This window comes from Erythrolamprus reginae, chromosome 3 (genome assembly GCF_031021105.1).
Source record: "Erythrolamprus reginae isolate rEryReg1 chromosome 3, rEryReg1.hap1, whole genome shotgun sequence".
Taxonomy (NCBI): domain Eukaryota; kingdom Metazoa; phylum Chordata; class Lepidosauria; order Squamata; family Dipsadidae; genus Erythrolamprus; species Erythrolamprus reginae.
The window spans coordinates 256,649,868-256,666,078 of NC_091952.1; the positions used below are offsets into that span (position 1 = coordinate 256,649,868).

At 48.3% G+C, this 16,211-nt stretch overlaps 1 protein-coding gene across 1 annotated transcript in view; it reads left to right on the top strand.

Annotated features, from left to right (window-relative positions):
* The window catches only part of NAPRT (nicotinate phosphoribosyltransferase), a 42,483-nt gene extending 40,434 nt beyond the window's left edge, over positions 1-2,049 (top strand). Inside the window, exon 13 of the mRNA XM_070748395.1 lies at positions 1,560-2,049. Within this exon, the coding sequence (XP_070604496.1) occupies positions 1,560-1,622 (63 nt within the window). The 3' untranslated portion in view covers positions 1,623-2,049. The remainder of the gene's footprint in view (positions 1-1,559) is intronic.
* The last annotated feature ends 14,162 nt before the right edge of the window (positions 2,050-16,211 follow it).

Below are 16,211 nucleotides of genomic sequence, written 5' to 3' on the forward strand. Positions count from 1 at the left end.
GTTGGACTCATGAGCATAAAATAGGTCAAGGGGAGGTGTAATTCAGGCAGTCTCATTTCTTACATATTTGTTTATACAGTATTTATTTATTTTATTTATTAATCTCCGAGGACTCAAGGCAGCTCACAACATATCAAAACAATAAACAATATACATATCTAAATAATCCAATTTAATACAGCTAAAAAACTTTAAAAACTCTTAATAACATTTAAAACCATCCATTCCCATTCACACGGCAAGACATACTACCGTCATCGGCCAGGGGGCGAGGGTCTAATTGCCCCATAGGTCTTTAAACATTTATGGAAGGCGAGGAGGGTGGGGGGCAGTGTGAATTTCTGGGAGGAGCTGATTCCAGAGGGCCGGGGCCCCCACAGAGAAGGCTCTTCCCCTAGTCCCCACCAAGCAGTAATTTAGATTTGTTGTAAATTGTTTTCACTTTGTTGTGAGCCGCCCCGAGTCTGCGGAGAGGGGCGGCATACAAATCAAATTAATTAATTAAATAAATAATTAAATAAATAAATAAATAAAGTGGCATTGTCTAATTGACGGGACCCAGAGAAGGCCGAATCTATGGGACTTAATCGGTCTCTGGGACTCATGCAGCAGAAGGCGGTTTCGGAGGTAATCTGGCCCGATGCCATGTAGGGCTTTGTAGGTCATAAGCAACACTTTGAATTGCGTCCAGAAAACCAATCGGCAGCCAATGCAGTCCAGGGAGTGCTGGAGAAATATGGGCGTGCCTTGGAAGGCCCATAACCGCTCGCGCGGCTGCATTCTGGACGATTTGAAGTTTCCGAACGCTCTTCAGAGGTAGCCCCAGGTGGAGAGCATTGCAGTAGTTGAACCTCGAGGTGATAAGGGCGTGAGTGACTGTGAGCAATGACTCCCTGTCCAAAGAGGGCTGCAACTAGTGCACCAGGCAAACCTGGGCAAATAGCTGAAAGATGATGGTCCAAAGTCAGCTGTGGATTGAGGAGGACGCCCAAGTTGCAGACCCCCTCTGAAGGGATCAAAAGTTCCTTCCCCCCAGGTAATTGACATGTACAGGTAATCCTCCACTTACAACCACAATTGAGCCCAAAAGTTCTGTGGCTAACGTGAGCTATCTGTTAAGTGAATTTTGCCCCGTTTTATGACCTTTCTCGCCTCCGTTGTTAAGTGAATCACTGCAGTTGATAAGTTAGTAACCCGGTTGTTAAACGAATCTGGCTTCCCCATTGGCTTTGCTCGTCGGATAGTCGCCAAAACAGAAGAGTATCTAATTAGTTTTTTCCTTAGACAAACAGAAGAATTTTAATTACCTTAGGTAAACAGAAGCCTAAATGAATAATTATTTCCTTAACTTAATCAAAGGACTGGGTTGCCTTTAACCAGGCATGTAGGTTTAATCCTATCCTATCCACAGAGGGCATTCCACATTCTTGTAGACATGGATTGTTAACCCACAATTCTCAACCTTCCGTGACAGTTTCCAAGTCAATCTCGCAATCCTTTTTCTTCCCCTCCCCCACCTAGCGGCAGCCTCTTAACCTTGGTTTGCTTCCCCATCTCAGGTAACCGTGACGAGAAAGCTCTACCTGCTCCTCCTTGACCTGCAGAAGGACAACAGCCCCTGAGCATCTCTCCGGGGACCCAAAACTGAAACCGCCCAGTGGCCGCTGTGGGGAATCCAGACTGAACAAGATCCCACCTTCTTGGGGGTTGCGGGCTCTCGTGGCAACCCCCGAGCGGTTCACCTCCAAAGTCTGTCCACGCCCACGACTCTCCAACTCTGTTACCCTGCATCACACACACCTTTATGTGGATGCTGTCAAAGTCCCTAGTGAAGACAATGTCCTCAAAAAGGGGCTAAGAGCCACCCAGCCGTGTGGGGTCACTCACGAACGCGAATCCTAGAAAGAAAACTTGGACACATTGTCTCTCTCTGGGTGAAGTGACATGGTGTAGAGCCATGTACCCCTTTTTATTTGGGGACATAAGGAAATGGGGGATAATTACATATACATGTCAAATGATACATCCAATAACATAACTTCAAACGTATCTTTTGAGATCTTCCTTTTCCCATAGATATCAAGAAACAATTTCCTAGAGACTTCCTAGGAGATGTTCCTCACCCCTAACTTCTCTGAAGTCTTCTGCCTTATCTCACTAATCTTCCTTAATCACCCGGTCTTCCTCTTGTATGCTTCAGGCAATGTAAATCTCCCCCCTTTGATCCTATAGTGGTGAAAACTTTGTTTATTGTGAGATGTTTATTTGAGCCCTTTTATTTCCCTGTTGTAATTGCCAGGAATGCAGATTAGGCGAGTTTAGTGCCCTCCTGTCCTGGATTATAGAATCAGGGTAAGCAGAGTATTTTTATGCTAGAGGTCCAGATATACAATTATAATACAATCCTATTCTAACATATTTCATGCTATACTGCAACACCTGTACACATGTCTCTGTGTTGCCTTCCCCAAGGAGCCAGCTGGGGATTATTGGGCCACGTGACTGGGAGTGAGCAGATCAACCCACAATCTGTCAGGTTGATGGAAGAACCCAACCAAATTAAATTTGCCTTTCAGCGCACGGGCGTGGCCGGTCTAGATGCTAATCGCCCGTAGGATGCAGGAAGAGGGATGCTGGTAACCATGGTGATGTCCGGACATGAGTGAGCTGCTTCTCCCACTCCCCACAGCCCACCCACCCACAAATCCGATGTATTTTGTTTGCTGCTTCGAATCAGAGTCAGAGAAAGCAACGTGTGCCCCATAGCGTAGGGCAAAGCGGAGATGGGGGAGGAGTCTCCAAATTTTATCCCTTTTAAGACTTGTGGACTTCAATTCCCAGAATTCCCCAGCCAGACAGAATTCTGGGAGTTGAAGTCCAGATGTCTTAAAGTGGGTGAGTTTGAAGCTCCTTGGGCCTAGCGCAGTGACGGCGAACATTTTTTGGTTCGCGGGCCAAAAGGAGTGTGCATGTGCTATCATGCGTGCACATGCCCACACCCCTTCCCTCTTCACCCACACATGTGGATTCCCCCCCCGCTGCCCCCCGCGCATGCGCGCAGGCCTTTCTGAAGCCTGGTAGGTGAAAAAAATGCCCGAACGAGCAAACCGGAACTTTGGGGGGAAACGCACTCCGGTTTGCCGTTCTGATGTTTTTTGCACTCTGGGAAGCTTCCTGAACCCTCCAGCGTGCGAAAAACAGCACAATGGGCAATCCGGAAGTTTGGAAAACGCACTTCCTGTTTGCCCATTGTGCTGTGTTTTTGCACTCCGGGGCTCTCGGGAAGCTCCCCTGAACTCTCCAGAGGGCAAAAAACAGCACAACGGCAAACCGGAAGTGCGTTTTCCAAACTTCCAGTTTGTCCGTTGTGTGATTTTTTTTTAACCTCCGGAACTTCCCTGAAGTATTCAGAGGGCGAAGTGGCCTTTCCGAAGGCTGAAAATCAGCTGGTTGAAACATGGCAAAGTCTCGCGTTCCCTCCGTCATGGCTACACGTGCCACCCGTTCGCCATCAGAGGCCTAGTGGATTTGCTGGCTGTAAAATCGTGCAAGGGTCCCCCATGTGTCCCCATCACTCCCCCCCATTCCCCTAAACAAAAATAACTTTGGCAACACCTCACCTTGATGTGCCTTTTCTTGCTTTTCAAAATTGTGTGTCTTGTATTTTTTTTCTGCTTCCCCATGAATGCGATCTGCGTGGAACCTGGTTTCTCCTCCGTTTGTGGCCTCGTGGCAGGCCGTTAATTTATCACCAATTTATTCACCGCTTGTGCACTAGGGTTTGGTTCTTGCTCCAGATGCTGAAGGTTGACACGGGGGGTGGGGGGGGTGGCTACCTCCCCTTTGCTATTGGGTGCTGAGCCTTGTTAAGAACAACTACCGGCTGGGAAAATCTCCCAACTTCCTGTGAAGTATTTGTTTTATAATATCCTTTTCTTGAAAATCGGAGCTCTTCGAGGAAGAAGGGTTGGTTTTCTTCAATAGTTCAGGTAGTCAAGCCGTGGGGGACTTCGAATGCAGTACCGCAGGCTATTTCTGCTGACTGCCTGCAATTTGGCAGATCGAATCTCACCAGGCTCAAGATTGATTCAGCCTTCCGTCCTTCCGAGGTTAGTAAAATGAGGACCCCAGGTTGTTGGGAGCACAATACGATCCACAATTGAGAGGAGAATTTCTGTTGAGCTAGGCAATTTTTAAGTGAGTTAATATACCCAATAATGTGACTTGCCACACATACTAAGCAGATCCCCGTTGCTACTAGTGCAGTCATTAAGCGAATTATACAGTGAATCTGGCTTGCCTCATTGGCAAGGTCAGAACCGAGCTGGGGAAAAGCTGCCAAGCCCACATGACCCAAGGACACTGCAAACATCCTTAAATGCATCCTGGGTGCCAAGTTGACTCTAAAGTTTGCAATAGTGTTGATATTCCTGGAGGCTTCTGTAATATGACAAATGATTTTGTTTTACTAGATAAATGGTCAAAGCAATGGAAACTGCAGTTTAATGTTTCCAAATGTAAAATAATGCAAATGTATTGGCAGTTCTAGCAAAACACTTCACAAGAGTAGGATTTAGGGGTTGTGATTTCTGACAGTCTCCAAATGGTTGAACAGTGTGGTCAGGCGATAGGGAAAGCAAGTAGGATGCTTGGCTGCATAGCTAGAGGTATAACAAGCAGGAAGAGGGAGATTGTGATCCCGCTGTATAGAGCGCTGGTGAGACCACATTTGGAATACTCACCTACAAAAAGATATTGATAAAAATGGTGGAAGGTCTTAAGCATAAATTTTATCAGGAAAGACTTCATGAACTCAATATGTATAGTCTGGAGGACAGAAGGAAAAGGGGTGAGGGAACACGATTGAAATGTTTAAATATGTGAAATGGTTAAATAAGGTTCAAGAGGAAAGTGTTTTTAATAGGAAAGTGAACACAAGAACAAGGGGGCACAATCTGAGGTGAGTTGGGGGAAAGATCAGAAGCAACATGAGAAAATATTATTTGACTGAAGGAGTCGTAGATGCTTGGAACAAACTTCCAGCAGACGTGGTTGGTCAATCCACAGGAACGGAATTGAAACATGCCTGGGATAAACATAGATCCATCCTAAGATAAAATACAGGAAATAGTATAAGGGCAGACTAGATGGACCATGAGGTCTTTATCTGCCGTCAATCTTCTATGCTTCTATGTCAATTGCCTAAATTGTGATCCCATCATTGTGGTGTTAAAAGTGTGATGACCAGTTGTAATCCCTTCTCTCCACCCACAGTGCCATTGTCACTTTGCAATGATTACTAAACAAATTGTTGCAAGGAGAGAACTGTTTGCACTGAGTTGAGTTTTGCAGGCGTGGACTTAAAAGCCAGGGTCCCCAGAATTGATAGGAGCAAATTTTGCAAGCTTTTTAATTATTATTATTGGGGGGGGGGGGGGGGGGGGATAATCTGCAAAATGATCTTTGGGGTTTTGGTGGTCCCACTCTAAACATGGGAGCCCGGGGTCAAAGGAGGGTTTGGAGTCAGCTGCACTCATTCTGGTGTTTGTGTGTGTTCAGGCTTCGTTTCTTGCAAGTGTTTGGATGCTTTTCAGGATGGCAGGACACAAAAAGGTGGCTCTAAAACCAGCAACTTCCACGCATTGCAAACTTTTATCTCCCCATAGAAACATAGAAGACTGACGGTAGAAAAAGACCCCATGGTCCATCTACTCTGCCTTTATACTATTTCCTGTGTTTTATCTTAGGATGGATATATGTTTATCCCAGGCATGTTTACATTCAGTTACTGTGGATTGACCAACCACGTCTGCTGGAGGTTTGTTCCAAGGATCTACTACTCTTTCAGTAAAATAATATTTTCTCATGTTACTTTTTATCTTTCCCCCAACTAACTTCAGATTGTGCCCCCTTGTTCTTGTGTTCACTTTCCTATTAAAAACACTTCCCTCCTGGACCTTATTGAACCCTTTAACATATTTAAATGTTTCGATCATGTCCCCCCTTTTCCTTCTGTCCTCCAGACTCTACAGATTGAGTTCATGAAGTCTTTCCTGATACATTTTATGCTTAAGACCTTCCACCATTCTTGTAGCCCGTCTTTGGACCCGTTCAATTTTGTCAATATCTTTTTGTAGGTGAGATCTCCAGAACTGAACACAGTATTCCAAATGTGGTCTCACCAGCACTCTATATAGCGGGATCATAATCTCCCTCTTCCTGCTTGTTATACCTCTAGCAATGCAGCCAAGCATCCTACTTGCTTTCCCTACCGCCTGACTGCACTGTTCACCCATTTTGAGACTGTCAGAAATCACTACCCCTAAATCCTTTTCTTTTGAAGTATTTGCTAACACAGAACTGCCAATACAATACTCAGATTGAGGATTCCTTTTCCCCAAGTGCATTATTTTACATTTGGAAACGTTAAACTGCAGTTTCCATTGCTTTGACCATTTATCTAGTAAAGCTAAATCATTTACCATGTTACAGACGCCTCCAGGAATATCAACCCTATTGCACACTTTAGAGTCATGGCTTTAGAAAACAAAACATTCACTGAGGGTTTAGGAACATTTGATGCTCTTAATGCAAATCAAATCCTAGGAAATATCCCAATCATCTAGGAACGGCAGCTTCTGACAAGGTGCAGAGAAGAGAAACCATGATCAATGTACTGGAGGTTAAAACACACAATGACTGGTTGCAGGAACTGGGCATGGCTAGTCTGAAGAGAAGGACCGATGGCAGTCTTCCAATATTTGAGGGGCTGTCACAGAGAGGAGGGGGTCAAGCTATTCGCTAAAACACCTGAAGACTAGGCAAGGAACAATGGGTGGAAACTAATCAAGGAGAGATTTAACTGAGGAATTTTCTGATAGTGAGAGCAATCAACCAGTGGAGCAGAAGTTGCCTTCAGAAGTTGTGGGAGCTTCATCACTGGAGGCTTTCAAGAAGAGACCAGCCAGCCATTTGTCAGAAATGGGGTAGGGTCTCCTGCTGAGAGGTGGCTGGACTAGATGACCTTCAAGGTTCTTTCTAACTCCATATTCTAATCAGTAAAAGGACTTGTGGGAGCTTCATCCCTGGAGGCTTTTAAGAAGAGACTGGACTGGACTATCTGACCAGTGGAGGGAAGCTTCGTCCCTGGAGACCAGACTGCCATTTGCCAAGGGGTGCTGGGTGTCCTTTTTGGATTGGGGGGGGGGGGGGATTGAGCTAGATAGGGACTAAATGCCTAAAATTTACTTAATTTTGTCAAGCTGCGTTAAACAAAGCCAATGCAATACAGGCTGGCTGTTGACTCCATGAGTTCTCAAGGTTAAGGTTAGACTCTGCTGATATACCTTCTTGGGTTTGAGTGGAGGGTCAGACTAGATGACCTGTAAGATCCCTTTCAACTGGATATTCTGAATTTGACAAGGGGGAAATAAACCACACGAGATTTGGATGCGCAAAGCCTCAAATTTTATTCAAAGAAACATAACCAAACTTCAAATCTCTCCCTCTCCTCAAACGGCCCCACTTTTTCCTTATAACGAACCAAAGTGGGACTGGGTGCGTTGGGGCGGGTGGGCCCTTTCATCTCTGGTCTGTCCGTCCCTAAAAACCCAATGCAACCTATCTGGCTGGGTATTGCCTCCATGAGTTCCCAAGGTTGGACATTCCTGAATTGAACGGGGGTCGGACTAGATGACCTCCAAGAACCTTCCCAACTTGGTCTCCCGAATTTGTCGGGGCAGAAAATAAAGCAGACGGGATTTGGATGCGCAAAACCGCAACGTTTATTCAAAGAAACAACGACCGAACTTTAAACCAAACGCTCGCCACATTGGGGGGGCGGGGGAGAATCCCCAACCGCCGCTTTCCTCCTGCAGCCGCAGCAAATGAGTCCCCCTCCTCTAATGGACCCTTTCCCAATAAACTGCCCCCTTCCCCCGTCCAACAATGGAAAGGAACGAAACTTGGCCCGGGAAGTGATGCGTCTGGCGGGGCGGATGGGACCTTTTCACGTCTCCATAAGTTCCCTAGGTTAGACACCCCTGGTATAACCCTCTCGGTTTGAGTGAGGGTCAGACTAGATGACCCCCAAGAACCCTTCCAAATGGGTATTCTGAATTTGCCAGGGCTAAAGAAACCACGGGATTTGGATGCGCAAAAACTCACCTTTTATTCCAAGAAACGTAACCAAACTTCCCCTTCAAATCCCCAATCGCCTCCTCCCTCATCTCCATGAGTTCCCAAGGTTGGAACACCCCCCCCCCCCCATCTCTGTTTATTTGAGCGGGTCAGAATAGATGACCCCCCAAGAACCCCACCCAACCCGGTCTTCTGGATTTGAGGGGGGAAACCAGACGGGATTTGGCACAAAGTCAACTTTTATTCCAAGAAACGTAACCAAACTTCAATTTCAAATCCCCAACCGCCGCAGCGACTGAGTCCCTCCCCCCCTTTTCTTCCTTATAACGAACTCCATCCCCCCCCCCGCCCCGTCCAACAATGGAAAGGAGCCAAACTGGAACCGGAGGCTATGCGCCCGCCGGAGCCTTTCACATGCCGGCTTTCTCGGGGCTCCCGCCGCCCCTAAAAAGCCAATGCAACCTACCTGGCTGGGTATCGCCTCCATGAGTTCCCAAGGTTGGACACCCCCTGGCTTCAACGGAGGGTGGGACTAAATGACCCCCCAAGATCCCTTCGACTTGGTCTTCTGAACTTGACGGGCGTAAAGAAACCAGACGATTTGGATGCGCAAAAAATCAACTTAGTTTTCCAAGAAACGTAACCAAACTTCAAACTGTCGAACGCGCGCCACTTCGGGGAGGGAAAAAAAACCAACCCAACCGCAGCGAATGAGTCCCCCTCCTCTAATGACCCCCCCCTTTTCCAACGAACTGGCCACCCTCTCCCCACATCCAACAATGGAAAGGAACTAAACTTGGGCCCGGTGGCGATGCGTCTGAGACCCTCCTTTCACGTCTCCATAAGTTCCCGAGGTTAGACACCCCTGGTATAACCCTCTCGGTTTGAGTAGAGGTTCAGACCAGATGACCCCCAAGAACCCTTCCCACTGGGTATTCTGAATTTGTAAAGGGGAATAAACCAGATGGGATTTGGACGCGCAAAAATTCACCTTTTATTCCGTAACCAAACTTCATCTCAAATCCCCAATAGCCTCCTCCCTCGTCTCCATGAGTTCCCAAGGTTGGACACCCCCTGGTTTCAACGGAGGGTGGGACTAAATGACCCCCAAAATCCCTTCCGACTTGACGGGCGTAAAGAAACCAGACGGGATTTGGATGCGCAAAACCTCCACTTTTATGCAAAGAAACGTAACCCAACCAACCTCAAATGCCCAATCGCCGCTGGAGGGTCAGACTAGATGACCCCCCAAGAACCCTCCCCAACCTGGTCTCCTGAATTTGACGGGATAAAAAAATTGAAACCAGACGGGGTTTGGATGCGCAAAAACTCAACTTTTATTCGAAGAAAGGCCACCAAACTTCAACTCTCCAACCGCCTCCTTCTTCCTGCTGCAGCCGCAGCGGTTCAGCCTCCCCTCCTTTAACGATTATAACGAACTGCCCCCTCCGTCCAACAATGGAAAGGAACGAAACTGGGAGCGGGGGCGGGAGGCGCGGGGCGCTCACAGGCAGGCTTTCTCGGGGCTGCCGGGCGAAGGGCTGCGGCCTCCTTGCAAGCTGCCGGCCGCCTGGTCGGAGCGGCAGATGGGGATGGGCACGGTGCGCTCCCAGGCGGGGCTGGAGCCCAAGCGCGGGGCCTCGATGCGGAGCCGGCCGGCCTCGGGAGCCAAGCAGCAGGTGAGCGCCTCCATGTCGGCGTCGTCGGGCAGGAGCAGCTCCCGTCGCACCTCGCGGACCTCGTGGCACACGCAGCCGTCGTTGCCCTCGCTCCGCTGGTCGCGCCGCCCGCAGACGGTCAGCTTGGGGCCGTCCACTTTGACGGCCAGCTCGTCGGGGCAGAAGTCGCCCACCTCCAGACCGAAGTAGTAGGTGCGGCCGTCGTCGCTCTGCTCCAGCCGGGGCAAGGCGCTGCCCGAGCCGCTCCGACGGGTCCCGCCGCCTCCTCCGCCGCCACCGCCGCTGGAGCCGCTGCTCTGCCAGCCGGAGAGGCGCGGGTAGGCGTCGAGGAGGCCCACGCGGAGCCGCTCCATCTCGTCCAGGTGGCTCTGGAGGTCGCCCACCAGCTGGTCCAGCAGCGCCTGCGGGGGCATCCCCAGCGAGACGCACTCGAAGCTCCGCGGGGTCCCGCGGGTCAGGCGCAGGCGGCACTCGCGGGAGAAGCTCGACATCCTCACGGCTCCGTCGAGGCCAAGCGAGGAGAAGCGCCGGCGGCTGCTGCGGTTGGAAAGAGACGCGCGCGCCTCGACGACCAGGACGCTCTGGCGAGGGAACGGGGCGCTCCGACGCCTGGCCAGCCTGCCCGGGGAAAGGGCGGAGCGAAAGGAGCCCGGCTGCCTTGGCGACACAGAACGTTGCCGCCCAGGGCGGTTGGGCAGCCCGGCCGGGAGCAAAGGAGGATTTGCCGCGCTCCAGGCAACGCGCTGGCTCCAGGGCATCCTGGCGTCGCGTGGCGTCCTTGCCTCCCGTTGAATCTTTGCACACGTTCTATCCTGGCATCCCGTTGCATCCTTGCATCGCATTGCATCCTTCTGTCCCATTGCACCTTTGCATCCCATTGCATCATTGCATCGCGTTGCATCCTTCCATCCAATTGCACCCTTGCACTCCATTGCATTCTTCCACCCTGTTGCATCGTATTGCATCCTTGCGTCCCGTTGCAGCATTGCATTGCATTCTTGCATCCGGCTGCAGCCTTGCGTCCCGTTGTTGCATCCTTGCATCGCGTTGCACCTTTGCAATGCAATGCATCCTTGCGTTGCATTCCATCCTTCCGTCCCGTTGTTGCATCCTCGCAATCGATGCCGCGCTTCGAAATTTTTCCATTTTCTTTTTCTAAAGGACGCGCGCTTTGCAGGATTTTTTGCTAGGGGGAGGAACGATCGGCAGAGCTTTTGCGATCGGCTCGGAGACGGCTGGGAAGCCCGCGAGGGTCGAGTTGGGAACGCCTTTCTTTCTTTCTTTCTTTCTTTCTTTCTTTCTTTCTTTCTTTCTTTCTTTCTTTCTTTCTTTCTTTCTTTACTTCTTTCTCTTTTTCTTTCTGTGTGAGTTAGAGATGCTGGAGATGGGCTTTAATTCAACCGATTTTGCTGGTTGCATCAATTCTACGTGTTATGTGTGCGTTTTTAAAAAATAAATAAATTAAGATTTGATTGGGATGTATGACATGGTATGATTGTATTAGTGAGATATTAAGGGTTTTTCTAGTACTGTTTTATTGTGATTTAAATTGTTGTGCTGTTTTTTATTATTTTTATTGTGGTAAGCCTCCTGGAGTCCTTCAGGCGTGGGCAGCATACAAATTTAACTAATAAATTCAATTTATTTTATTTTATTAAGAAATTTCTTTATTAAGCATTTATATGCCACCCAATTCCAAGTGGACTCTAAAATCAAGATGGCGGCTCTGGTTGTAATGTTACATGTTAAAAAGAGTCACACAGTTATGGCCGCCATTTTGACTTATTTTTTAAAAATAAAATATAAATAAAATAAGATTTGATTGGGATATATGATATGGTACGATTGTATTAGTGAGATTTTAAGGGGTTTTCTAATACTGTTTTATTGTGGCTTAAATTGTGCTGTTTTTTATTATTTTATTGTGGTAAGCCGCCTGGAGTCCTTCAGGAGTGGGCGGCATACAAATGTAACTAATAAATTCAATTTATTTTGTTTGATTAAGAAATTTCTTTATTAGCATTTATATGTCGCCCCATTTCAAGTAGACTCTAAAATCAAGAGGGCATGTTAAAAAGAGTCACAATCATGGCTGCCATTTTGACTTATTTTGTATAAATAAAATAAGATTTGATGGGATGTATGATATGGTAGGATTGTATTAGTGAGATTTTAAGGGTTTTTCTATTATATTACTGTTTTATTGTGGTTTTATGGTTATGGCCGCCTGCGGCTGGCAGATTTATTCCCAATTAAGCCACTTCCTTTCAATTGATAGTTTTATTGATTTCTATATAAGGTGCAGAACTGCCAATTTTATACAGAACTCTGGGTGCCTCAGGACGAACAGTTAAATCACGAGACAATGAATACATATCGGCCCTGAGTGTCGGGAGAAGGGCGGCATAGAAATTGAATAAATAAATAAACATACATATAAATGATCCAATAAATAATAATATAAATAAACAAACAATACATATAAATAATATTAAATAAATAAATAAAATGGAGGAGGGGCAAAGTCTGAGAAGGCGGAGTCAAAAGAGAAATCTGCCCAGATTCAGAGGTGTTCAAAATTTGTTATTTTTATGGCTTGTGGCCTTCAACTCCCAGAATTCTTCAGGCAGCCATGAATTTATTTATTTATTTATTTATTAGATTTGTATACCGTCCCTCTCCGTAGATTCGGGGCAGCTCACAGCATACAATAAAACAATTCATGACCAATCTAATAGGTTTTAAAAAACATTAAAAAACCCCATTATTATACACACAGACATACCATACATAAATTGTATAGGCCCGGGGGAGAGGTGGGGGAATGCCTCAATTCCCCCATGCCTGACAGCAGAGGTGAGTTTTAAGGAGTTTACGGAAGGCAAGGAGGGTGGGGGCAATTCTAATCTCCAGGGGGAGCTGGTTCCAGAGAGTGGGGCCGCCACAGAGAAGGCTCTTCCCCTGGGACCCGCCAGACGACATTGTTTAGTCGATGGGACCCAGAGAAAGCCAACTCTGTGGGACCTAATCGGTCGCTGGGATTCGTGCGGCAGAAGGCGGTCCCGGAGATATTCTGGTCCAATGCCATGAAGGGCTTAGAGTTGGAAGAGAAAGGTCATCTTAAGTCAGGGGTCAACTATGCCGACTGGAGAATTCTGGGAGTTGATGTCCACAAGCCTTAAAAGTGGCCAAGTTTGAAAGATCTCTGATTCAACTTAGTCACAAACGGATCAAATTCAATCTTGCATTGCCAAAATAACAACAAATGGTACCGAAATGCACAGATTTACGACCACAACTGAGACCCAAATTTATATCACTAAGAAACATTGGTTAAGTGAGTTAGGGCCCCCAACTTTACGACCTTTTTTTTTGCCACCGTTGTTAAGTGAATCAATGCTCTAGTGGGCAACACGGTCATTAAGAGAATCCGGATCCCCCCCATTGACTTTGCTGGACAGAAGGTCGCCAAAGGGGAATCGCGTGACCCTGGAAGACTTGCAACCAGGGGGCCGGCTATCATTACTTCTGCGCAGAAGCCGAATCTTGCGTCAGGACATGCGCATGCGAGATTTCTGGGGGTTTTTCGCTTTTGCACAGAAGCGAAAAGAACCCGGAAATAGGCAAAAAACCAGTAAGTGTCCGTTCACTGCTGCCCACCGCCATTGACCGCCCCACCGCCTGCTCTGCCACGCCGCCACCCCCTCACCACTATTCACCCCACGCGCCTCGTGGTGGCTCCCCCCCACCTGCTGCGAATATCTCGCCCGGCCTTTTCTCCGGTGACCTGCAGGGGTGCCGAGAGCATGCAGGCCAGGTGGCCCTGAGCTCTGGCCATGCAACCTGCTCAGTGTTCTGCGCCACAGGCATCTCTCCTGCGGCGCGAGAGAGCAGGCACTTGGCAAGAGCTCAGGCTAGGTGCCGCAGCAAGATTCCAGCTGGTGTGCATGTGTAGCAGCCAAAATCTCATGCACGGACATCTGGTAGCAAAAATTGTGGGGTTTTATGCTTCTGCACATGCGTGGAAGCAAAAAACCCGTAATTTTTTAACCGGAATCCTTCTGTTAGCACGTGCATGGTGTGTGCATGCCCGGCAGCAATGGAGCAAGGCTTTGCGCTTGGTTTCCACTGGTGGAACGGAATTTCCGACCGTCCCAGCTGCTGCCCATCACTGCTTGTGACTGTCATAAATATGAGTCAATTGCCAGTAGGCTGAATTTTGATCACGTGACCATGGTTGTTAAGTGAAAAGCGATCATAAATCACTACAAAACTTTTGCCAGACCCATTCTAGACTACTGCTCATCTGTCTGGAACCCATACCACATCTCAGACATCAACAACCTTGAAAATGTCCAAAGATATTTCACCAGAAGAGCCCTTCACTCCTCCACTCAAAACAGAATATCCTACGAAAATAGACTAACAATCCTGGGCCTAGAAAGCCTAGAACTACGGCGCCTAAAACATGATTTGAGTATTGCCCACAAGATCATATGCTGCAACGTCCTACCGGTCAATGACTACTTCAGCTTCAACCGCAACAACACAAGAGCATGCAACAGATTCAAACTTGATACGAACCGCTCCAAACTTGACTAAAAAATCGAGTTATTGAAGCGTGGAACTCATTACTGGACTCAATTGGGGGCATTTGCCCAGGTTTGCCTGGTGCACCAGTTGCGGCCCTATTTGGACTGGGAGTCACTGCTCACAGTCACTCATGCCCTCATCACCTCGAGGCTCGACTACTGTAATGCTCTCTTCATGGGGCTACCTTTGAAAAGTGTTCGGAAACTTCAGATCGTGCAGAATGCAGCTGCGAGAGCTATCATGGGCTTTCCTAAATATGCCCATGTCACACCAACACTCCGCAGTCTCCTGGTTGCCGATCAATTTCCGGTCACAATTCAAAGTGTTGGTTATGGCCTATAAAGCCCTTCATGGCACTGGACCAGAATATCTCCAGGACCGCCTTCTGCTGCACGAATCCCAGCGACCAGTTAGGTCCCACAGAGTTGGCCTTCTCCGGGTCCCGTCAATTAAACAATGTCGTTGGCGGGACCCAGGGGAAGAGCCTTCTCTGTGGCGGCCCCCGACCCTTTGGAACCAACTCCCCCCAGATATCAGAGTTGCCCCCACCCTCCTAGCCTTTCGTAAGCTCCTTAAAACCCACCTCTGTCGTCAGGCATGGGGAATTGACATGTTCCCTCCCCCTAGGCTTATAAAATTTATGCATGGTACGCTAGTGTGTATGATTGGTTTTAATTTGTGGTGTTTTTTAAATTAACTTAAATATTAGATTTGTTTTACATTGTATTGTTATTGCCGTGAGCCGCCCCGAGTCTGCGGAGAGGGGCGGCATACAAATCTGATTAAACTTAAACTTAGACTTAAACTCAATTGTGTCAACCCCTAACCCCCAACATTTCTCCCTTAGACTCTCCACGATTGACCTCTCCAGGTTCTTAAGAGGCCAGTAAGAGGCGTACATAAGTGCACTGGTGTGCCTTTCGTCCCTGTCCAATTGTCTTTCCTTTCTTTTACCTATCATATATATTCTCTTTCTTTCATATATCCTCTCCTCTAAGTTCACTTTTACCCTTGTATATATTACTACATGTCTATTTTTCTTCCTATGTATTTGTATTGGACAAATGAATAAATAAATAAACTTTTTTTCATCTGCCTTGTACGCTGAGCAATGTGAACAATAAGTTTAATTGGGACTTAAAGCTACATACTCACCCTCGGGCCCACCGCCGCTGGGGATAATATGCTTTGGAGTCAGTCCCCCTGTCGGTCACCCGGGTGCAGAGGGCGGCCCCACCTTCACTGAAAGCGGGAGAGGGCCTCACCTGACGTCACCCTCCTGACGCGGGGAAAATCCCGAGGTGGAGCAGTTTAGGGATTTCCCTGGCCCCGCCCCTCCACCCCGTGGACTGGTACTTCCAATTGGCCAGTCGTGGCGTCTATCAAAGGGGAGGGGAGGGGATTGGAAGTCTCCGCGTCCCCCTCGTCTCCTTTTCCATCCAGTCGTTGATTGGGCGAGCTAAGCGTCCATTAAAGGGGGTGGGTGGGGTGGGAAAACAACTTTACGTGTGAGTTCTTCTACCCTCCCTTTCCATCCCGTCGCTGATTGGACCAGCTCCTCGGCGGGGGGCGCCCGTGTTTTTCGTAATGGTTGCCGATTGGCCGTCCGTCCGGTGACGTCACGCCTGTCGCCCGGCCGACTGAGGGGAGCACAGTTACCTCAGAGTTTCCTTCAGAAGCTTTCGGACGGACGAGCGGACGGTGGCGGGGTTGAGCCGGGCCGGCCTTTCGCGCCGTCGCCATCTCCGAGAGGAGCCGAGGAGCCTCCAGTCTCGCGGACGGGTCGGACCCGAAGCTGCC